This window comes from Artemia sp. Qi Xiang Cuo, chromosome 9 (genome assembly GCF_049724085.1).
Source record: "Artemia sp. Qi Xiang Cuo chromosome 9, ASM4972408v1, whole genome shotgun sequence".
Classification (NCBI taxonomy): Eukaryota; Metazoa; Arthropoda; class Branchiopoda; order Anostraca; family Artemiidae; genus Artemia; species Artemia sp. Qi Xiang Cuo.
This window is the reverse complement of record NC_142802.1, coordinates 15349784-15374381: the sequence shown is the minus strand read 5'-3', so window position 1 is coordinate 15374381 and position 24598 is coordinate 15349784. Positions and strand designations below refer to the sequence as shown.

The following is a 24598-nucleotide window of genomic DNA, read 5'->3' as shown; positions in this document are numbered from 1 at the left end:
TAAAATTTTTTGTATTTATTTAAGTAAAAAAAGTGAAAAAAATTTGAACGTATTTTGTTTTCAGTAAAGCACAAATTATGTCCTGGTCTTGAGATGGCATGGGGGTTATCAGCCCTACTAATGTTATTTTTTCTCGTTTCGAGTTTGACTCGGCTAGCTATTCTAATTTCTGTTCGTTTTTAGTTTCATTTATTTGTTGATAGTGATTTGTAGTAGTTTTGCGCTTGGACGATTATTTGACTTCATTTCTGCCCATTTTTGGCTTAGTCGAGCTCTTTACTTTTCTTTGAAAACTTGTCTTGTGGAAAAACTTTTATTTTAATTAATTTCTGTTCGTTTTTTATTGACATAGTCATTTTCATGAAAATAATTATATCTTTTCGGGTTTTTTTTTCTATAAGAATCCATAGTTTGGCGTGCTATTTGTATGCAGGGAGAAACTTTTTCAACACTTTTTTATCCTGACACAAATAATATTTTTTAATTTAATTTTATACCTCCTCAAGTTACCTGAAAAAACAGAACTTAATATCATTCCAAAAAGATTCTATCTATGCTCTTTGACAACGTGGATACACTTACACTCTATTTATATATTTTAACTGTAAGAGCAGAAGTAGTAATATTAGTAACCCCGAAAGCTTCAACTTAATACCGCCAGTCGTTCTCGATATATTGCTGAAGTGTCTTATTGGCAACCGCAACCACAATGCCTTTTGATTTAGTTTTAAAGTACCATTTAGCTACATAGCATAATAAGTCAGTTGCAAAATTGTGGGGGGTTGACGTGATCAATCCTAAAGACATAGTTGGTGGACCGTTCTACTATGCTGAAAAAAATAGTTGTCTCAAAATTTTGACTGGATGTGTTTGAGAAATAAATCAGATTGACAGACGGGCTGATTACTCTTAGAAAGGACTCTAGAACTTTTAATCTTGAATCAAATTAGCTCCTTTAAACGTTTCGATGATGTTTCTAGTTAGTATAAGGTGGTGCTGTCTAAGATATTGCTTTTATGCCTTTTTGAAAAGTTGCATGCATACAGTTTTTTCGTTTAATTGAAACTCCTCTAAACACTTCCTAAAAGTTTCACCTTAATATTCTAAGCGTCATTAGTTATACTAACTGTTAGTAGGAACCCATCTCTAATTTCTGGTCGAACATCCATATATGGGCATTGAAGAGATTTAATGTCCTTGGTAAAAGCCAGGACGAGATTTAATGTCCTTGGTAAAAGTGTTTTTTCTAGACCAATCAGATGCCTAGAATCCTTGTACGTACAAGACCACACCTCTTTCTAGACCTGTTTGATGGTTATATTGTTTGATGGTTATATGGTTTGATGTTTATGTGGTTTGATGTTGTTTCATAGTTCTGTTCTGTTTGTTGATGGTTGTATGGTTTGATGGTTATATTGTTTTTTGGTTATGTGGTTTGATGTTGTTTCATAGTTCTGTTCTGTTTGTTGGTCAACTTGTTTGATGTTTCTATGCCTATTGCCTACAGACAGAAGTTTACATCATTGCCAGATAAGAGCGTCTAACGAGACAGGATCATTGACACCTATTTCTAGGTCAATGGATTAACGTAAGGTTTCTCTTACATCGCAATCCAACCTTGCGATTTTGTTTATAATGAACACGCTTTGTGGTTAAACTAACATATCGTTTCACGACACAATGGAACAAACATCGAATACTGTGGATTTAGAAGTTTTAGCTACACAAATATATAATGTGAGTCCTGTTTAGTAAATTTTCTTTGGCTTTTCCAAATAAAATCATTTTTTGTAGTCCCCCCCCAATATATTCAAATTCAGGGTACAGCCCCCCCCAAAAAAATATCTTTATACTATGTTTCAAAATATACTCTTTTTTCCACAATGTAAACCCCTCCTCCCCCTCCCACCATTCGTCACCAATTAATTCTTTCAATTGAAGCTATTACTCAAAGTGTCATTTTCACATACATTTAAAACCATCAAAATCTTCACACTTCCGATTTAAACAAAAACCGTGTGTGATTATGTCTCAAGGGGGGTGATTTCGTAAACAAGTCTTTTCACATGCGCCTTGTATAAATTAACAAAAACAAGGGTGGTAGCACCACATGGAAAGGATTAAGCTTACGGGTTCACATAATTCTAACCTGTATGGAAAAGGGAAATGAATTATTTGCAAAATTAAAAGAGATATTTTTAGGACATAGAAATTATGTAAAAGGCGGATGCTAACAGCATTTAGAGTGGATATTATTAAACTCTATACCTTTCTTTTATATTCTCAGGGGACGGGAGTGTGAAACTATGGTTTTTAACTTTGATAGTATTACACTAGAAAGCAAAGTCTTTAATTTAGGGGAAGGGTTGGTAAAATTAGACCTATGTCTCTTGCACTCTAAACAAAGACATCTTTTATTAACAGAACGGAAAAAGGATGCTTTTGCAGACAATTATACCTTATGAGAGGAGTGTTCTATTTTCAAAGGGTTTTGATGGAAGCAAATAGCGGCTTTAGTTAAATCTCTGCGTAAAATACTTAAGTAAAAAATAGTGTTATATTTAAAATAGACGCGGAGCTGGGAGGCGAGAAGATTTTTCTATATGGTGAAAACAGGGACATTATGTATCGTTCCATCCCCCTTTAGGGTCACATGCAAGCCTAGGCTATAGATTAATTTTTGTGTCTAGAATTTTTCCTTTGAGTGCGCAATTTTTTATAAGAAATTTGAATACTTTAGGTACTTTTTTCATGTTGAAATGGCTTAAGTTGAGGGAAAATGAGACCTATTTTTCCGTTTATTTACGGGCTATTAAAGTTTGATTTATTCTTGTTCTAGTGCATTTAAAACATTTCTCGCTTTACTATTGTCTATTATAGGATGGATGAAATATTCCCTTTTTCATCGAACTCGAGTTATTAGTTGATGCTATACCATTATTCCTAAGTGGAGGGGTTCTATCCAGAACCTAGACGTCACCTTAGGTGAGTTTTATAGTAAAACTCTTGCTACTTGCTTTTTATCAAAAAAATTCTAGTTTTGCTTTCCGGGAAAGGAGGGAGGGACCAATTTATCTATTCTTTAGATAAATAATAGTATTTTTTAAAAGCTTAAAATATAAAAAAAAGTTAAGCAAGAGAGGGATGGTTTCTGACAATGATAAAGAAAGGTGTGTTTTAAACACACTTATATAAAACATTTATAGGTATATTATAGTAAAAAAGGGATCTATGATATTCACCACTCCAAATCGTTCAATCTTACTATGGTTAAGAAAGTTCCTTTTTAGACCAAAGGAGTTGCGCATCGAATTTCGAAATTTGGTATTTTTTTCATATGTCTCGGACCCCTCCATTAAGATGGGTGGAGTTATTACATGAAAAAATAAACTTTCTTTCTTTTCAAGGGAAATTTTGAGAAATGTCCCACACCAGACAAGAAGTCCAGAACCACTGATAAAACCCCGGTGAGGGCATCAGTTGTCCAGTATGGCCGTTGGCCAAGACCTTCAGCTCAATGCACCCCGCATATACATGGCTGTGACGTTGCTGCTCCGTCCACCCCCTATCAAGCGTTAATGGGGCCTTCAAGACCAACGCCCTCTATACAAGGCGAGAATGAGCCTCCTTCAGCCCTCAACATGCAAGCTGCAAATCTTAATGTAAGTTTTTAAATTTTATGTCCGCTAATGATTTTTCTCCCAAGCCAATTTGAAGGATAGAGATTGTATCCATTATCATTTAGACATATGGATGTCAAATTGTGTAATAAAGACTTCGATAAGAGATGCGAGATTTAACGGTCTCCATTTTATCATTGTTCCGGAAAATCTTGAAAATAACAGACTTGCATTAACGGATGTAAGATATCCGTTTATACACATTGAAAATAAGCTATTTTCAGGATATGACATGAATGAGTCACACTACCAAGTAAAGACCCCGTTTTTTTTTCAAGGCAGATAAAGAGTATTAATATGAAATTTTTGGGGGTTGTTTGAACAAAATCAAAATCTCATTGTATCGTTTAGATTGTAAATATGTTATATCACTAATGCATATAGGGTGAGTATTAAATTGGAACTTTCCGGATATATAGAGTGGGGAAAAATGAATTAACCAAATGACACTATGTGTGCACAGATAGTAATATTGCTACTACTAAGCGTTTTTTTTAAGCACATGTTTTAAACAATTAGAAAATAATAATCCAATTTTAAAAATAGGGTGATTTAGACACTTTGGAAATAAGCTAATTTCTTTATAGGCTACATCGGATTCACACACTACCTTCTAACCCATCTGAAGAAACAAGTAACGAAATGATCCAAATTGAACCGCAAATGGAGTTTCGAGACAATCAGGTCACTTAAATACCGGCTATCGACGATAATGAAAGGCGTAGTAAATTCTTAGAGGCGTGTTTTGGTGACGGTAATGTTAATTTAAATGATACTTATCCCATTGATACGTAATAGGAAGATAATTTATTGAGTAATTATTTAGATGTAGACGATAGTACACTTGAACAAGGCAATGCAGTTAGTTCAGAGGGCAACTTACCATGGTTAATCCCGAATAAAATACAAATTTTAGATAATTTTACCAAAGAGTTAAATGAGAGCCCTCCCCCCACTGATTTAATAAAATTCGTCCCAATTCAATCAAATTTAATTGAAAATGAAATGGCTTCGATGGATTTTAGTACACGGACGAGCCCTATTGCTGAACAAAGTGGGGGAGGGGGTGATGATGATAATATACAAGAGGGGGAGGGTTTGGCTAATGATGATGAGGATATACAAGGAGAAGGAGGGGGTAATGATATACAATTCACGACACTACCAGAATTTCAACAAACAAATTCGATATTGAATACATTAGTCTTTTATGCTGCAACTTTTGGGGATCCGTTTAATTAACCCATGGGGGGAAATTTTATAACCGAACCCATTTATATCGTTCATGAATATGTAAAGAAAATTCATGCACTTTTAGAAAACCAGATTCAGGTGTCGGGGGGTAGAGACTCCATTAAGGTCTCAATTGTTTTAAAAATATTTTATTTGAATGAGGGACATAGTGAAGTGAACGACCATTATTTACACACCGAAATGTTAGTATTGCACTCTCATTTGAAGAATTACGAGATAGTCTTTATGCAATGAATTGACAGTATTATTACTCATCTCGATAAATATAAGGAGAATGGGATTGGGTCAGTGGTTTTATTTATTGAAAATTTAAGTGTAAACTAATGTAAATTTAAAAAAGATTTTATTTTACGAGGGGGCGGGGTGGGATAGAGGATCTATAGTTTTAAAATATAATACTAATTTAGATTGATGTAAAGGCGTTCAACGAATCTGTTTCAAAACAGTCCAAAAAGGCTTCATGTACGCTTTCCTCATATCGGCTTTCAAACCTCTAACACATGACGCTACAAAGAAAAATTTAGACTACTGGGCCTTGAATGGGAAAGAGGGGTCTGATTTTCCCCCTATAGATTTCTCTTGTTTAGAGGGAAAATTTCCGGGTAACATTCAGGTCAATAGATATTTTTGAACGGGCCAACGCTCATTTAAATATCGGTGTTACTGTACTCCAATACGAAACATAATTTCAAGAGGGTATGCGTTCTAATAAAAAGGGTGTAATATTCTAAGTAAGGGGCCCGTCGATTGAATCGGTGCAACACTGGGTCTTGTTTCTTAGTCTAGAAATTTGTTCAACTGTGCTGCTATTGATCATGATATATTTTAAGTTTTTTTTTGTCAATAAGTGCAAAATAGTGTGTGCTATTGTTGCATTTTAAGTTTTTTGGTAATAAATGAAAAATATTGCTATTCGTGCTGTATTTTAAGTTGTTTTTGTCAATAAAGAAAAAAATATGTTTTTGTTGTTCTTTTTAACGTACTAGATAGATCTATGGGAAATTATTATTACTTATTTATTAGACAAGTATGGTTTACAGTTAGTTGTAGTCCGACTGTTGTCAACAGCAGTATGTATCAATTTAAAACACCATTCAGATCGTTTCTGTGTGGCCCGTCAATGTCAGGGAAAACGACACTTTTAGCTAAAATAATTCAAAATTGTAATAAAATGTTTTTGGAAAAACCAAAGAAAATTTACTATTACTATAGTATTTGGCAAGAGTCATACGATCAAATAAAAGCTATTGCCACTGCCACGTCCATGCCAATACAATTCATACGGGGATTTGATTTTTACAATAGTATAGAACCAAACTCATGGCTGATTATTCATGATCTAGCTTAATCAATTGAACAGTTCTCACAGGAAATATTACAACTGTTTACCGTTCACTCTCATTATGAACACACTTCCATGACCTTAGTTCAACACAATCTGTTTCATCAGAGCAAGTGAATGAGAACCCTTGCTTTGAATTGCATCATCTAAATTATTTACCGAGTTGTTCGTTACCCTAGTTCTCTAATAACTCTCAATAAACAAATATATCCAGGTGCCCCCAAATTTCTACTTTCAGCGTACAGTCAGGCGACAAATAAGCCCTATGGGTACATTTTGCTAGATCTTAATCAGAATACACCCAAGGATCTACGTGTTGTCACAGATATTTTTGACAAAGAAATTACTGTATATCTTCCTGTGAACAGTAGCAAAGGCTATTAGTTGCCATCATGACACTGAAGAAACTACACGAAAATAGACATTTATTTTCCGTTCTAGGCACTTAAAAACCCCCACTCAGGAAGGCTATACTCAAACATGGTGTTGACAAAGAATTTATTAATCTAATATCTGAACTTTGTTTATATTTAACTGAGGGCAATGTACACTTGCCAGAAGGTGCTAGAAAATAGACAAAGCAACAGCGTTCCACGGTACGTGCCTTGGCTTGCAAAAACAAAGGAAAAAAAATTTAAAAGAAAATGTCTCCTTAGAGCGGGCAGTAGCTTTTTTACTTTTACTGACAATAATCGCAGGACTTGTAAACAGTTTTCTCTAGATGGCTAAACCCTTTAAGTTGACTCCAATAGAACTTGTCATCTCACCCGTGGAACACTTTGAAGACAATCTATGCAAATTCATTAATGATGAAAATATTGCCGATGATAAAAACCTGGTTTTACTTCAAGATACATTGCGTCGTGTGGATATTCATTGAGCTTATCGTTAGAGACCCGTCGCCGTCGCCTTCACAGATCCCGCTAAACAGAAAATATCTACTCAAGTTAATGCAGCAGCACAATCAAAGAAGAAGGAATTGATTTCCACTTTGATAATAATTGGAAACCTATTACCGGTGACCTATCGGGAATAGTCTTGAAAAAAGCTAGTATATCTCATGTTGGAAAGTGGTGGTGATCATTATCATCAATTTCAGGTCGATAGCACTGGGAAACAAGTTTTTATTCAGGGAAAAAGTTATAATCTAATTGATTTAATTTGCGATATGGTTACAAATCGTAAAGGAGTTTTATCATTTGACAATAATCTATACACCTTTCTAAATGCATCAAACTTCCCCAAAAGTCTAATTGGCAATAAGCAAATTCTATAGAAATTAAGAGAATATAGTAGATGTGTTAGTCCTCCAACAACGCCAACAACATTTAAAAAAGTAGAGGAAGGAGATTTTAATTCAATCTTTCAAAATACTAACTCCTAGTAGCAGCAGAAGCAATGATTTGATAACACCAATGACGACGGCTAGACAAAAGCGAAGACGTATCGATATCAACTCACCGTCACAAGCACCACTCTCCATTGCGCAAAAAAGGAGTGGAGATTACACTACATGTTTGCGTTCAAAATGGATGAAGTTTTAAAACATGTCTATGAAAATGTTGGTGAAGTAGGAAGTCTCAGTTCCCCCACAGCGCTTTCTAAAGTTGCCTCTGACATAGGTGGTGGCACATTAAAAAAAGTAAAAGAGTATCTAGAAAATGAACCGAGTTACACTCTGCATCGGAATCGTAGGCTTCGTGGCAAACAATATCGACAAACTAAAGCCTTTTCCCCTCTGCATATAATACAAACTGATCTTTTAACTCTAGACGCGATTCAACGGCGTCACAACCCACCCTACAAACATATTCTAGTGGCAATCAGTGTCTTTAGTCGCTATTCATATGCCATTCAACACCTCGATCAAAGCGAGGTGTTGAAGTTGCTCAGGCTTTAGAAAGTATTTTTGAACAAGATTGCTGTAAAAAAATTCAATCGGATCGCGGTAGCGAATTTGTTAATCCTCATGTGCAAAAGGTTCTATTGAAATGTAATACAAATTTGTATTATATTCACAGCCCGATAAAGGCTGCATTGGTAGAACGATTGATAAGAACAATTCGTCTATAAATTTCAAAATATTGCACACTGAAAAATATTGTTGCTTTTATTCATGATTTAGATAAAATCATGCAAATATATAACCAATGACCACATCGATCCCTGTCCAATGTTAGCCCTCAGGAAGTTCATTGCAGTAAAAATACATTTGATGCTTTTCTAAAGCAATATTCCAGCGAAAACAAATTGTGAAGAAGAGATTCAATGTTGGCGATACTGTTCGAATTAATAGAACCACCAATATTTTTGAAAAGGGGAATTATTTATGGAGCACTGAACTTTTTAAAGTGTCTAAAATCCTAGACACTGAACCCAAGGCATATCGGCTACGAGACACCAAAGATGATGAGATTCTCGGCGGTTTTTATGAATATGAACTACAAAAAGTTAGAAACAGTAGTGAAATTTATCAAATTGAAAAGATATTGAAGAGCCGTACTAGCAGGGGCAAGAGACAGTTGCTTGTTCGTTGGCTAGGATACAACTCTGATTTTGATTCTTGGGTTGCAGTTGAAGACATTAACAATGCCCAATGATTTCTATGTGACATTCATGTCCAATATTTCCGATCCTCTCTACAATGATTTGAATAGAACAAGTGATTTTTGGACGAAACTCACCCACCATCAAATTCGATGGAGCGTATGAAGCGGCTCTTGTCGACTGTATTCTCAAAATACATATGACGTCCTGAGAAAAGATCGCAAATATGATATAAAATTTAGACCCTATGATTGGCCGCCACCCCAGGTGATCAAGAACAAATTCAAATGATCAATTGGATGAATTGTCCATATATTGAATTACCCTACGAAGAACTCAACTGTATGAATGATTCATGTCGTTCTATCAATAAAAGAATTTCCGCTCGTAAAAAAGGAGCCTTTCATTTTAACTATTCAAAGGAGAAGAGCTAGATCTACATTATTTCACCCATTGCCGATGAAAAGGTTATTCTCTATAATCTAAAAGATGTTCTTGGCTTTAAACTCAATATAATCAATGGTAAAAGTGCCGGAAACACAAATTTAATTTTTGCCGACTACCCGCCTTCCTGCAATTCTCAACCGACACTTGTATATTTCTCTATGCTTCATTTGTTGAAATATTCGGAGTTTCCAATAGCAATGTACCCCTCCTACGAGTTCTTGAACGTAAAACCAATAAAGAACATATTCACCATTACAATTAAAGCATCTTCAGTATATCCCCGTAAACACTTCCTATTTGGAACTCTGCCAGTTAACATTAAGAACTGAATTAGGTTATCCCCTAGCAATATAAAAAGGTTTGGCTGTGGTTACATGCTATTTTCGACTCATCGTTGTCGGTGTTCAAAAAAACAACAACAAGATGTCTAATAGAAAAGTGGTATTCATATGTCCTGTTATTGACTGCTATGTTAATACTCTTGGCCCAAGACAACAGGTCAATGGAATGGACTATTACAAAGGTGGTTCATCAATGTCTGGCTATGGTCTTGACAGTTGGTTTGCTAAGCTTTTTGCTCTTCACTACCCTTGGCTAGAGAATATATTGTACCGGCTGCGACAGATTTTGCATATCCTCTACACTATACGATTGGGGCTCTGGCAAGGATTTTAGAAAAAGTGCTTCGGAAAATCTTAGGTCCAGTGCGCGAACCCTTGGCGAACAATTGAAATTTCAACAAAATGGAAAAGGTTTAAAAAGGTCGAGAAACAGTGAACCCTTGGCGAACAATTGAAATTTCAACAAAATGGAAAAGGTTTAAAAAGATCGAGAAACAGTGCACCACTCATCAGTCTCTACTCAGGTCAGAAACGAAAGACATCACCCCTGTCAAAAAAAAGAAAGAAAAAGATGACACATAGAGTAAACAGTCGAAGAAGAAGCCCCAGGTAGAGAAATGTTAGATCGAAACTGGATTTCTTTTCACAGATGGCATATCTTACCGCATAAGGATTCCCAACCTTCAATCCCTTCATCTTTAAATCTATTCAATGCAGAAAATGTTGATCTGAGTGTAAAACATGGAAAGTATGAACAATTTTATCCACAACAACCCCTCTCCGATATTATCCACTTTCAAATTTATTCCAATGAAGACTACTTTATGGACATGTCTTCGAAATTTGTAGATTTACAAATGAAAGTCCGGAAATCCGACAATACATTGCCAATTCTTCCCGATGGAATATCCAATGAAAATTGTATATTACATAATTTATTTCGTCAAATCAGTGTCTACATAAATAGCACACTGGTGAGCACAAGCAAGAATCTCTCAAATTATACAAGCTATAAGCAATTAATGCTGATGACACCCAAGTCATACAAGGAATTGAGAGGCACCTCCAATGGATATCAATATATTACTAATACTGATAGTACAGATGCACTTAAAAAGGCTACAACTAGTGAATTACATCTAGTTGGAAAAATATATCATGAAATATTTAATATACCCCAATGGCTACCACCAAATATTAAGGTGGATATAAAATTGACGTTTTCTCCATCTAATTTCATTTTACGAAAGAACTTCCTGCCAGTCCTGATGTAACTGTCTCCCTCACCTCGGCAATAATCCATGCACGCAAACAACAAGTTATGAGTTCTGTTACTTTGGCAGTAGAAAAACTGAGAGCCAGTAGAAATAAAATTTAACTACTCGTTCTTTATAAAATTACCAATCAACGACATATTGCCACAGGCTCACGCACCTTCACTGACTCATCCTTTATCAATAGCGAAATTCCGTCAAAATTAGCATTGGCATTTGTAAAAAGCGCTAGTGCAATAGGATCGTGGACTGGATGCCCACATAAATTTGAAATGTTTGGGTTTTCATCTCTTGTCTGCAAAATAAATGGAATCCCACTCTACAATCTATCTTTTGATAAATCCTATGGGGCATTATATGAGTTGACCATGCAAACCCTAGATCATGTTTCCCAACTATTTGAAAATGGTATAACCGAAGAATTGTTCGCTAAAACACATGGTATCATCTTACTAGACCTGTCTGGCAACCAGGATATGAGTATAGTACGAACGGAGTGTGCGTTTAAAGTGTACATTTTCCGACCCATTAGCTGAGAGTATTGCACTAATCTCGCTAAATCAATTTGAAACCTATTGGGAAATCACTCCCGAAGGCAGTGTTCTACTAGACCTTGCACCAAGAACACCAGTCAAATAATCAATGTGGTTAATATGGACCCCTACATGTCCAAATACAGATTCTTTTCTCTGCCCTCGGACTTTCTTTAAAACATTTAAGGTACAATCAATAACATAATCATTCTTAATAGCAGCCCGTCGACTGTAAATACCGGCCGTTAGTTGTACATCTTTCAAACAATGAAGACGATTGAATTTTTCGATCCTCTCGGCCTACCATATACATTCTACACCCCACATATCAGTAACTATATTGAGAGCAGTGGGAAAACTAATATTCAAAATCAGGAGAAAAGTGCAGGATCTGACGACTAAGAGCTATGGTTTCTATGCGCTGCTTTATTTCGTGTTCAGATGTCGCTGTTATACTTACAAGCAGTTTCTCAACATTTATGTAGAAAATCCACGTCTGAACGACTTTATGGTGGAAAATATTCTCTCAGACGTGTATAATATTTATTTTAGTGCCCTACGAGGAAAGTGCTTAAAATATGTATGTGGATTTGTTTATTAATAAAGAAAAAATGCATATATACAAAAATGTCTTTATTCTATACTTTAGATTTCTTCTTCGGTGTATAGGCAACTGTCGAGAACTACTAATACTGGTAGATCATTTGAATTCACTGTATATAGATCTTGATTGGCTGCAAATTCAGGGTCATATTTTCTACAGTATAATGTAACATCACTCTTGTCATATCTCTTTGTATAGTCAATGATACTATTTGCATTCATATTGTGAAATTCACGTGTTTCAATCTGTCTATTTGAAGCAATATCACATACAGTGTTTTCAAATGGTGAATCACACTCGGTAACAGCCAAATAAAATCACTAGGTTTACAGTCATAATAGGCGGTGTCGTCACAACGATGACGTAGAAACCATATTGTCTTGTTACCCCAACAGTTGAATCGTAGACCTGTTTCTTCCCACCAAAATAATTTAAAGCCACGACGATACCAATCTCCTAGAAATAAACTAAAATCACGTTTGGGGTTCTTTCCAATCATACCGGGATAAGTATTCTCCCACTGACCACATTTGTCATAGTGGCAATTGGAGCACAGATGTTCTCTAGGGTGAGAGTCACAAATCTCTTCAAGACATGAATTACAGCCTTTAATTTGTACTGCATATCCTCTATGTAATTTATAGGGTTTGCAATGTAATTTACATTGCATAATTTGCACTTTTCATTACACTCATCAATAATTGTACAATTCTCACATAATGACCAGCTGGCAAGAGTGTACATGCATAGTGGACATGTATAGAACATTTATTTTTTGTTTCCGTTGTCAACTCTCTCACAGCTAAATAGAAACTGATCCTTGTTCGATAAATTCAGAGGGGGATAGGAGAGGAGTATCTCTTAGGCGTTACATAACCTCTTTTGAAGAGGTAGCCATCTACATATAATCTAAGGCAATGTTTTCAAAAGTATATCCACGATATTATTCTGCTTTATTTCAATTAATATATCAATAAATTGAGTAAAAGCATTTGAGTCACGTCGTAAAAGCTTCATACAATAGTCCAATGGGGGAGAGTCATTCCCCATTATATTGTCAAGTGTCCCCAGTGAGAATATCTTCCGTTGAAGGGATAACTCGAGAAGATCGTCATCCAGAATCAAAAGTTTTTCCATAATCACAAGATTCGACCTAATTCTCTCTTTCTCAAATTTATTCATTTTTCAATACTATCACTTTCACTGCTGACTCTAGACTAACCATCATTTGTTCTACTTCAAGAATTTTCGATAACTTAAAATTCTAACATAAAGAAAGGGTGACGTTTTTGATTTCGAAACAGTTTTATTCAGCGTGTTTAAATACACCAATAATATATATTACACATGTACAATTAGCAATATAACTCATTGTCCTCTATATGCTTCACTATTGCATTTAAAGCACTTTGAAGTCTATTAACATGTGCTATATCAACTTTTGCAGCGAAGCATAATTGATTCTCCATTTTAAATTAGCTCAAAGATAACACATATCTTGCATATACTTAATCCCATTCAAGACAAAGCCGTGATCCTCCTGTGATTTCTATCGCAATGTTTGGTGCTCTTGTATCATTGCTGCTGCTACCAACTCCACTATCAACTTCTAATAGTGTAAACATTCCACTCATTATTGCAAATATATCTTAATGAATAGAGTCAAACTGTTCTCACTCCTTGAATTTTACTCTCACACTAATAACAACTATAGCAAAAATCCTACCTTATATTCACTGCGATCTTGTTCCGTTAGTGTTTCCGACTCCTATGATTGGCCTACAAAGAGACGTGATCTTGTTCCCGTTGGACACGCTCTTATCTGGTAATGATTTAAACTCCCATCTGTATCCATTAGGCTTAGAAACATCTATGAAACATCAAACCACATAACCATCAACAAACAGAACAGAACTAAGAAACAACATCAAACGAAATATTCATAGACGCTCTTATCTTGCAATGATGTAAACTTCTGTCTGTATCCATTAGGCTTAGAAACATCTATGAAACATCAAACCACATAACCATCATCAAACAGAACAGAACTAAGAAACAACATCAAACAACATAACCATAGACGCTCTTATCTGGCAATGATGTAAACTTCTGTCTGTATTCAATAGGCATTGAACCATCAAACCACATAACCATCAACAAACAGAACAGAACTATGAAACAACCTCAAACCACATAACCATCAAACAGGTCTAGAAAGAGGTGTGGTCTTGAACGTACAGGGATTCTAGGCATCTGATTAGTCTAGAAATAACACTTTTACCAAGGATATTAAATCTCGTCCCAAGTTTTTACCAAGGACATTAAATCTCTTCAATGCCCATATATGGACGTTCGTCTCGAATCAATAGATGGGTTCCTACTAATGTTGTAGTAGTATTAAAAGTATACACATAGTGCCTTCTGGCTATTTCAAAATCCCCCACAACTTAATCTTAAAGGTCTAACTTAATAATATAAGTTGTTCTTGGCTTCTTGAGATATTGCTTCTCCTTTTTGTCACCTTTTTGAAAGTCCACATGCTCATAGTTTGTTTTGATTTAGTTGAACTTCCGCCTAAATATTTCTTATATTTGGTTACTGAAGACATTGTTATATTCTCTTTGGACTATTGGTTACAAAATGACTATCTCACAATTTTGATTGAATGTGTTTGGGGAAAAGAGAATATTAGGAATGGGTAGAGGGGGGGGGGAGCTATTTTCTCTCCGTCAAGCTTGACTCTTAAAATGGAACTAGAACCATACATTTCCAATCAAATGAGTCTCCTCTAAAGTTCACAAGACCACCCCTTCGTAAAAACCTTACATGTCCCCGAGGCATAACTTACAACAGTTACCCCAATACTCTGAGGGGTTGTGTCAATCCCAAATGCCGTGTTATGAGATTTTTGGACTATTTTTTAACAAATAGTTATCTCAAAACTTCTATCGGATGGATTTAGGGAAAATATAACATGGGGTGGGTATAGCAATAGATTTGACTCTTAAAAATGGCACTTAAACTGACGATTTCAAATTCAATTATCCCCATCCGAAGTATATACGACCACCATTTCCATACAAACCTTATATGCCCTCGGGGCATAACTTATACCCCTTGTCCTGAGGACTGTGGCGGGGGGGGGTCTCATCCTCAAAGACATAATTTCTGGACTTTTAAACTATGTCAAACAAAATTAACTATCTCGAAAGTTAGATTTGAAGTATTCGGGGAAATGATGGGCGTGGGGGGATGGTTGCCCTCCAATCACTTTGACTATTAAAGAGGGTACCTTTCAATTCCTAACCCAATGAGCCCTTTTCGAAGTTTCTACGACAACAAATGGCCATCTTAAAATTTCTATTAGATGCGTTTCGGGAAAATACGACGTGTGTGCGTGCTTGTTCGTGAGGGGAGGGGTATCTGACCTCTGATCACTTTGACTCTTAAAAATAGCACTATAACTTCTCATTATCAATCCAATGAGCCCAATCCAAAGTTTATACGATCATCATTTCTATAAAAACTTTATATGCCCCAGGGCGTAACTTACAATCCTTGACCTGAGGGCTATATCGGGGGGGGGGGGGAGTTATCCTCAAAGAAACAATTTCTGCACCTTTCAACTACGCTGAACAAAATGGCTATCTCAAAAATTCTGATTGGATGTGTTTAGGGAAATGATAGGTGTAGGAAGGAGGGGGGGGTGGTTGACCTCCAATCACATTTGACTGTTAAAAAGGCAATAAAACTTCTTATTACCAATCAAATGAACCCCCTTCAAGGTTTATACGAACGCCCTTTATATAAAAAACCTTATATTCCCCCAGGGCATAACTTGCAAACCTTGCCCTGAGGGTTGTGGGGGGGGTGTCATCCTCAAAGTCATAATGTCCGGACCTTTAAACTACGCAGAATAAGATGGCTATCCCAAAATTTAGATTAGATATGTTTAGGGAAATTATTGCAGTGGAGGGGGACTGGTTGCCCTCCATGAGCTCTTTTTGAAGTTTCTATGAAATTTCTTCCAATAAGAACTGCCTTGATCTAAAAAAAAAAATAAAAGTAAGTAATATATTGTGCCCATGTCGCTCTTTACTTTGGCAGCACTATGATGCTCCCTATGATATTTTTTTTAAGATTTCTATTATACAGCATTGGAAGTGCTGATTAGACCAGTTAAGCAACCCTACAATTCAGTCTATGGACGCCCATGAACTCAACCCCCATTTAAATCAAACCCTGTTTGATTCAATCCAACCCAATGGCTAAGAATAAGTTTGAACTAGTGGTGATTAGAAGCTCAAAATTTGCTTCAAGCTTCGGTCGCTGATCGGCTTCTTTTAAAATGTGTGAATGGGGAAGACGGAGAGTAGTTGAATTTGGGCCTTGGTTCCAAAATTAGAAATAGCTTTTTCCCTGGTTGAGCTTAAATTCTAATAGGATGTAGTTTCTAGGCTAGGAATACACGATAGTAAGACATATTTGAAGAAAAATTGAGAGGCATAGGGAAGAAACCAAAGTTTTACAGGCTTAAAATTTCTGCTAAAAAAACCTTCTAAAAGTTGTTTGCAATGGTAGCAATTGTTATACTTAGAAGCAGCTGTGAATAGTGAATAAACTGTCTTTTTATTTGAAACTTTTGGGTGAAGTATGCTATGTAGCATCAAAATCAGTCACCCGTTAATGCACATCTTTATTGGGTGGGGGGAGATAAAACCGTAATCCAGAGATCAAAATCCTAACCCAAAACCCTAACCTACATCAACATCCCTACGACATTCCAATGACCCGCTAGTTCTGAAGAAAAAAGAAAGAAAAAGATGATATCAAGCTCTTTTTCTAAATTCCCAAGAATTTGTTTCGTAATTAATTTCAGTGTTGAGATGAATATAAATAGCATCTATCAGGAATGAATGAATTTTTTTTCACTTGGTAGTTTTTTTCAAAACTCTTTTTCAATTTTTAAATGAAACTAGGAAGGGCAGTACTCAAGAGTAGGTTTAAACACCATTTTAAGGGTTATTATAAGGGAGATTTCAATGATAGACCTTTCATGATCTGAACTCTCAAGCAATCACTCTTCAGAAATAACGCTAAAAATTTGCTGAATGAAACGAAATTATAAATAAGTGCTTAAATGTGAGTATTAGCTTTCATATGGCCAAGTGACGTATTAGTAGCAGAGAAAAAAAAAGGAAAGGAGACTTACTAGCAATATCAGCTCTTTCGAAAATTCCTATAAATTTATTCCCTAATAAACTTTTCCTATTAAGATGAATCAAAATAATAGCTATCATTCCTGAATTAATTAACGGCAAATTTTTCTTGCGAGACAGAGTTTTTCTTTTAAACATGTTTTATGTTTTTGGCTATTATGGGCAGTGATTTTCTCTGTACAAGATTGCAGCTATTGCCGCAACCCTAATATTCAAGTGTGTTCAGGCCCTGGTCCTGAAATGTTTTGCTAATTTCAAATATATAAAACAGAAGGATGATTTTTTGTTTTTTAGAGGGGAGAAGGAGAGATAGGTCAAACAGCATAAATGAAAAGAAAAAATGAATAAAGACCATTTCATTCCAGTCAACTTTTAACTCTTTAAAAAAAAAGGCCTGAATTACATTTTCTAGTTATATTGTTACTTTGAAGAGTTGAGCTGAATGGGGGTTGATCCAAATAGGGTTGGGTTAAACGAGAGTTATATGAAGATAGAGTCAAATGAGGGTTCAGTTGAACGGGGTTGAGTTGCGCGAGGAGGTTGAGTTGAATGGGGGTTCAGCTAAACGGGACATGTGCTTAACAGGGGGTTGAGTTAAACAGGGGTTGAATTGTAAGAGAGTTCAGTTAAATGGCTTCACTTGCCCGGGAATCAGTTAAACGAGGGTTCATTTACACGGGACCATAAATTGGAATTCCTAAACAAAAAAACCTCTTAAGCAGTTAAGCAAACCATACTTTTACCAATTTCCTGATGGGAACTTCAGCTAATTTCTTCCTTTTTTCTTCCAGTCTTTCCAAGTTTTTCTGCTTTCGAAGTTTTACTTCCTCAGCAAGCTTTTTCTCGATTTCCTGCAATTTCTTTGTCTCAAGTTTCTTTCTCTGCATATACGCTTTTAGCCCTTCAGTTTGACGGTCACCTAAAGAAACAGCATTAGTTTCAAAAAAATTTGAAGGTGATATATTTAGTTAGAATGTTTTCTAAAATTTTAACAGCGTAACAAATATAGCATGACTATAATTACTGATCTTATAGAAATGAAGTGAAAATTAGGTTAACGTCTGAAAATGCGCTTTGTCTTTGATAATTTTGGCGTAAAGAACTTCAGAGTCTTTAATATATATATATATATATATATATATATATATATATATATATATATATATATATATATATATATATATATATATATATATATATATATATATATATATATAATATATATATATATATATATATATATATATATATATATATATATATATATATATATATATATATATATATATATATATATATATATATATATATATATATATATATATATATATATATATATATATATATATATATATATATATATATATATATATATATATATATATATATATATATATATATATATATATATATATATATATATATAATGTAAAGACTCTGAGGCGAGGTGGGGCGATCCTGTTCAGTATATGCATAGAGTAGACTAGGTTGTTTTGTCATGTTATACAGGTGAACGAAGGTTATTTACACCTAAAACTGATCTATTAGATATCCAGGAAAATGTTAAAACAGTTCGTGGCAATGAACTGTAAGAAGGAGCGACCCGGCTCAATAGTAACCAAAACTCTAAAAAAACGGAATTTTGATACCAATAAGATACATCAAAAGAATCGGATTTTAATGCTGATTTCAAATATATAAGTTTGATCAAGTTTAGTCCAACCCGTCAAAAGTAACGCGCCTGAGAAAATTTGCCTGATTTTACAAAGAAGGGGGAAACACCCCCTAAAAGTTATAGAGTCTTAATGAAAATCACACTATCAGATTCAGCGTATCAGAGAATCCTACTTTACAGGTGTCAAGCTCCTATCTGCAAAAATGTAGAATTTTGTTTTTTTTTGCCAAAAGACAGATCACGGATGCGTGTTTATTTGTTTTTTTTCCCCAGGCGTGATCGTATCGACCCAGTGGTCCTAGAATATCGTAGGAGGGCTCATTCGAACGGAAATTAAAAGTTCTAGTGCCCTTTTTAAGTGACCAAAAAAATGGAGGGCAACTAGGCCCCCTCTTACGCTTATATTTTTCCCAAAGTCACCCAATCGAAATTTTGAGACAGCAATTTTGTTCAGCATGGTCGAAAATATAATAACTATGTCTTTTAGGATAACTGAATCCCCCAAAGTCCCCGGGGGGAGGACTGAAAGTTATAAACTTTACCCAATGTTTACATATAGTATTGGTTATTGAGAAGTATACAGACGTTTTCAGGGGGAATTTTTTCTGGTGGTGGGTGAGTGGATGGGTGGGTCGGGGGTTATGTGTGAGGATCTTTCCATGGAGGAAGTTTTCATGGGGGGAAGGACATTGCTATGAAGGGGGCACCAGATTTCCCAGCATTATTTAAAAAACGATCAGAAATTAAATAAAAAAGTTTTTCAACTGAAAGTAAGGAGCAACACGAACAGAAATTAATACGTATATGATTGGGTTCGCCCCCTAGTCAATACATCGCTCTTTAAGTCAAAGATTTTGTTTTAGTACTTTCAAAAGAGCTATTTATTCTAATTAACGGCCTTTGTGATTCATGGAGTCATTTTTAAAGAATCGGAACAAAATTCGAAATCCAGCGTAAAGATTGTAGTATTGACTAGGGCGCAAACCCCATCGTATACGTAATGAAAAGATATGAATACAGAAATTTCTTATGGCAGTTAGTTCGCAAGTTATGTATATCTATTACTAACAAAAACGTTCATGAATAAAATTAAACAACGTTCGAGAAAACCATTTAACCAAATAAAAGTAAAATTAATATGCAAATTTTGTTTTAATTATTGATCTACGGTGAGCCAACATCAAAACCTGCATTAATTCAAAAACATTAAAAAATTAAATAAAAAAACAAGTTTTTTTAACTGAAAGTAAGGAGCGACATTAAAACTTAAAACGAACAGAAGTAATTCCGTATACGAAAGGGGTTGTCCTCTCGTCAAAATCTCGCTCTTTACGCTAAAGTTTGACTCTTTTTCACAACTCTATTTTTTAGACAATAGAAAACTTTAGTGTAAAGAGCGAGGCGTTGAGGAGGGGACAGCCGATTTCATATACGGAATAATTTCAGTTCGTTTTAAGTTTTAATGTCACTCCTTACTTTCAGTTAAAAAAAACTTTTTTTTTTTATTTAATGTTAAGAGACAGGTACCACGAAAGTTTAGAGTGAGACAATGAAAAATCATTTCAACTTTGCTGGAATATCTAGAGAGGTGGCTAAAACTAAGCTTAGACTAGGTCGGGATGGGGAAAGAGTATCCGCCAAAGTGTCCTCCTCAGGCAGCTTAACGCTGCGACAGATTAGTAGATATAGTAGTAGTATATTTCGAACCAATCAAAATGATTTGAGAGGCTTTGCTTTCTACAGTTAGGGCTGCTTTCCATCCTTGAGGCCCTAATAATTTAAATAATATAAACAACATAGAAATTGGAATACGGAAAACTATGACGCTTGAAAGCAGCTACCGAACTGAGATTTTGACAGACAAATTTAGGTGTTTTCAAGAAGAATTTTTCGGAACTGCACCGAACAATCTTTAAAGGTTAGGAAATATGGAATTAGGTACTATAGGACTTAATTATTCACGTAAGAAGGAGCATTCAGACTTTGATGTATGCTGTATAAGGAAGCTTCCAAGTTTTGTTCAGGTTGGGAAGGTATTAATAATAATCTAGTTGAAAAATTTATAACTCAAAATTGCAAGGTATTAGTGATAGCGGTTAATGCTCCAGTGGAGCCAACTAAGGAAGACAGTTGTGATTTGGATGACTGTTGTAGAGATCTGTACAATAATCTAGTTATAAACAATATGGCATTTGACCATGAAATACACCATAAAACAGCTGTGTTGCAGGAGAAACACTTTCGTTTTGTCCGGTTTTGTTTCCCCTCTGCAACCAATTTCAGTTTATTGTGAGAAATTAGTAAAAATACAACCTCCGCTGTTCTTACGGAAATATGAGCCTGCGGCCGAATGTGACATTCTATTTTGGAAAGCTGCGTATAATTCTTACATAGGGCCGAGAAAGATGGTTTTCGCTTGAATCAGAGCGAACTGCGCGTGAATTAAAGTGGAATTTCATAGTCTATATCAATGAAACCTATCTGAAGTTGTTCCACCAGGCTTTCATTTCTCCGAGTCGCGTTTCTGCTCTCGAGATTAAAGATCCGTTAACCAAGCAACCAAAATTTTAAATTAAAGGTGGATTAAAACACTAAAGCACCCAAGATGTGCAATAATTCCAAGGCCTCATTGCCAAGACACTTTCTGAGAATAGTAATAGAAGAATCTTTACATCCAAAAGAGGAGACTTTTCTCATGAGTCCGATGGAACTGCCATCTACTTTTACAAGCCATTTCTGTTTGTGATTCTGTCAAGTTTGTGATTTCATCTCTGAGTATGGGATTCAGGTGGAAGAACGGTATTAAATCTGCCTCCTAAAGTTTTATAATTCTTTCACAAATAAAGCAATTGGGGTTTCTCCTTTTCTTGATAGAGATATTAGAAAATAGGCCCATGACAAGAAATCAATTTTGGAACTAAGAGAGAAACAATCTTGCTTTTAGCTCTGATCGGTATTCCTTGAAAAGCGGAGCAACATAAATTGCATCATTTTTTGACACAAAATAACTATTGAAATTTAGAGAATTTTGTACGATTTTGAAAACTTCGAGGGTCAGTTCTTTGTTATGAGCCAGAAGAGAAGATAATGAATCTGCTCAAAAACAATTTTAGACCTAAGTTACCAAAAAAATCTGGAGACAAGAACTTAACCCGCAGCTCTTCGACCCTCTCCCCTAACCCAAATTTCTGGCACAAAGGCAGACACATTGTGCATTTTTGATCAGAAATATACAAGGATTTTCAATTTGTACGAATGAAGAGTCAAAGAATTCTAATGGCACCCGTCCCCCTCCCCCACTGCTAACTTTTAGCACAATTGTGGGCACGTTGCATTTTGTGTGAAGCGGATACACGCAGGAACTATCAATCTGTATAACTGGACGATGAAAGTGGGCCATTGGCCCCTCAACGATCCCCTCAACACCAACACTTTAATAAAAAATCAGGCATGCTACGCCTTGTTTGACCTGAAACCATATAAGGATCTCAGTTAGTGTTATTAGTATATAATCACCCTCCCAAATATTATCTTTTCTTTGCAGAGAGGCAGGCATTCTCATAACCAAGCTCTTGGTAGAAAGATTGTTATGTTGCACCCTGTATTCCGTAAGGATTATCAATTCAAATAACTGGAGAACCAAAGTGGGAGTAAAGCCTTGCAATGTTGCCCTTACCCTCCCACTGCTAACTTTTGGCACGAATGTAGGCTTGGCGCACCTTGTTTGAATGAAATCATAAAATAATCTCTAATCTTAATGATTGGAGGTCCAAAGCTGGACCTCTTTCTAAAACACTCCCCCGCCCCTCCGTCAATTTTTTAGCATAAAGTTGAGCATGCTTTAGTTCACTTGAACCAGAAGTATGCAATGGTTTTGAAATCAGTTTGACTGAAGGCAAAATGAAGGAGCCATTAGCATTCCAAGACCCTCTTTCCCAGTCATTTTTTTTTTACAGAGAGACAGGCATATTGCCTTTCGTTTGGGGTGCAATCATGCAAGGATTTTTAATCCATATTAGTGAGGGCATAAGTTGGTCCCGTGACCCATCCTCCCCGCTACCAACTTTCTCGCCGAGTTATAGGCATGTTGCGCCTTAGTAGTGCCGGAATAACACAAGAGTATTAACCGTAATGATTCAAAACTAAAGTAAGCAAGGGGCTCCTCAAACACCTTTGTCAACTGTTTAATACAAAGGTAAGCACGTTTGAAGCCTGTTTGAATCAGAATCAAGAAAAAACTTTTTACATGTGTGACTGGAGGATCAAAGTGGTCATGGCCCCTCCATCACTCCCCTCTCTTCCAACTTTTTAGCAGTAAAATAGGTATGTTACAACTTGTTTTGAATACGTGCTATGATTTCCAATCTAAATAATTTGAGGCAGAAAATAGGCCCATAGCCCGTCCAATACCCTCTTCTTCCCACCAACTTTTACGAAGAAATGTAGAAATACTGCACCTTATTTGAAGTAGAATCGAGTAAGAATTTTCAATCCAAATTGATTAAGGCACAAAGTCTATACCACTTACAACTTTTCAGTAGAAGTGTAGGCACGATGCAACTTGTTTAAATCAAAGCTTGATATCCGATACCAAGTGGGCCCTTGACCTCTTGAAGACCTCCTCCTCTCTCATCGTAAATAATTCATCTGCATAATCAAAGGAACAAACTGGGCTCTCCGAGATAGCTTGGCGTCACCAACTTCCCAGCAGAGAGGTAGGCAAAGGGGCGTCAATTGGAAGGGGGGAGTTTTAGCCCATTCCAGATTCTCAAAAATACATTTAAGCGTCCCTCTTAATTTAAATTTGGTGGGAGGGTACCGAAAGCCAAGGAAACGTTTGTCAAATTTTGCAGTTCAGCTATCTCAAATAGTGACTTGTATGATGAATCGTAAAGCAAGTTCCTCTTCAAGGGCAAGGGGTAACATATCTGTGTAAATTTGTCCAAATCTTCATTTATTTCCGGTACATTTACCTTTACTGAAGGTACTATTCTTGCGTTGTAGAAAAATACGTTAAAGTGATTTTTGCAATGTGCAAGAATGATTTGTGTGGTCATTTTTTTGTGGAATCAGAAGTTAAGCGGCACTGTGTTTTATCGCCATTTATACTGACCACTGTAAATGGATTTGTTCCTGAGGAAAACAGTAAAGGCTATGGGAGGACATGGAACTAAATGGGAAAATAAATACCCCCCACACTTTGACTCTGCAGATGATTTGAGTGTCTTGGATGAAAATGTTAGTGAAACTAACAACTTCTGGAAGTTTTGTGAGCTTACGGCACACAAATAGATTTAAAAGTTAATAAGTAACTTAAATTATAAATAAACAAGGAAAAAGCAGTGTTATTAGGTGCCGAGTAAATTGATCGAGTGGGAAGTTTCCTACACCAAGGTAACATTATTCGTAAGAATGGTGGGCACAGTGAAGAAGAATACAGTAGAAGAACCAAGACACAGGTTACTCCTCCACAGTTGACTATAGTTTAAAAGAATAGCAAGATCAAGTATAGCTCCGTAAATTAGGCACTTCAAAAATTTCAAGATAATATAGCAGATGTTTTCGAGAGGAATTGTCTGCGAATTGCTTTAGATACTTGTCTAAACGACTGAGTAATAAACAAACAGTCATGGGAAAAACGCAGTTCGATACCATTGTCTAGGGCTACAATTAAACAAAAGT

The 24598-nt window shown here is 35.7% G+C and overlaps 1 protein-coding gene across 1 annotated transcript in view; it reads right to left on the bottom strand.

Moving 5' to 3' along the window:
• The window catches only part of LOC148948355 (uncharacterized), a 100491-nt gene that overhangs the window by 34353 nt on the left and 41540 nt on the right, over positions 1-24598 (bottom strand). The window contains exon 3 of the mRNA XM_089094305.1: positions 17979-18160. Coding sequence (XP_088950431.1) covers positions 17979-18160 — 182 coding nt within the window. The remainder of the gene's footprint in view (positions 1-17978; positions 18161-24598) is intronic.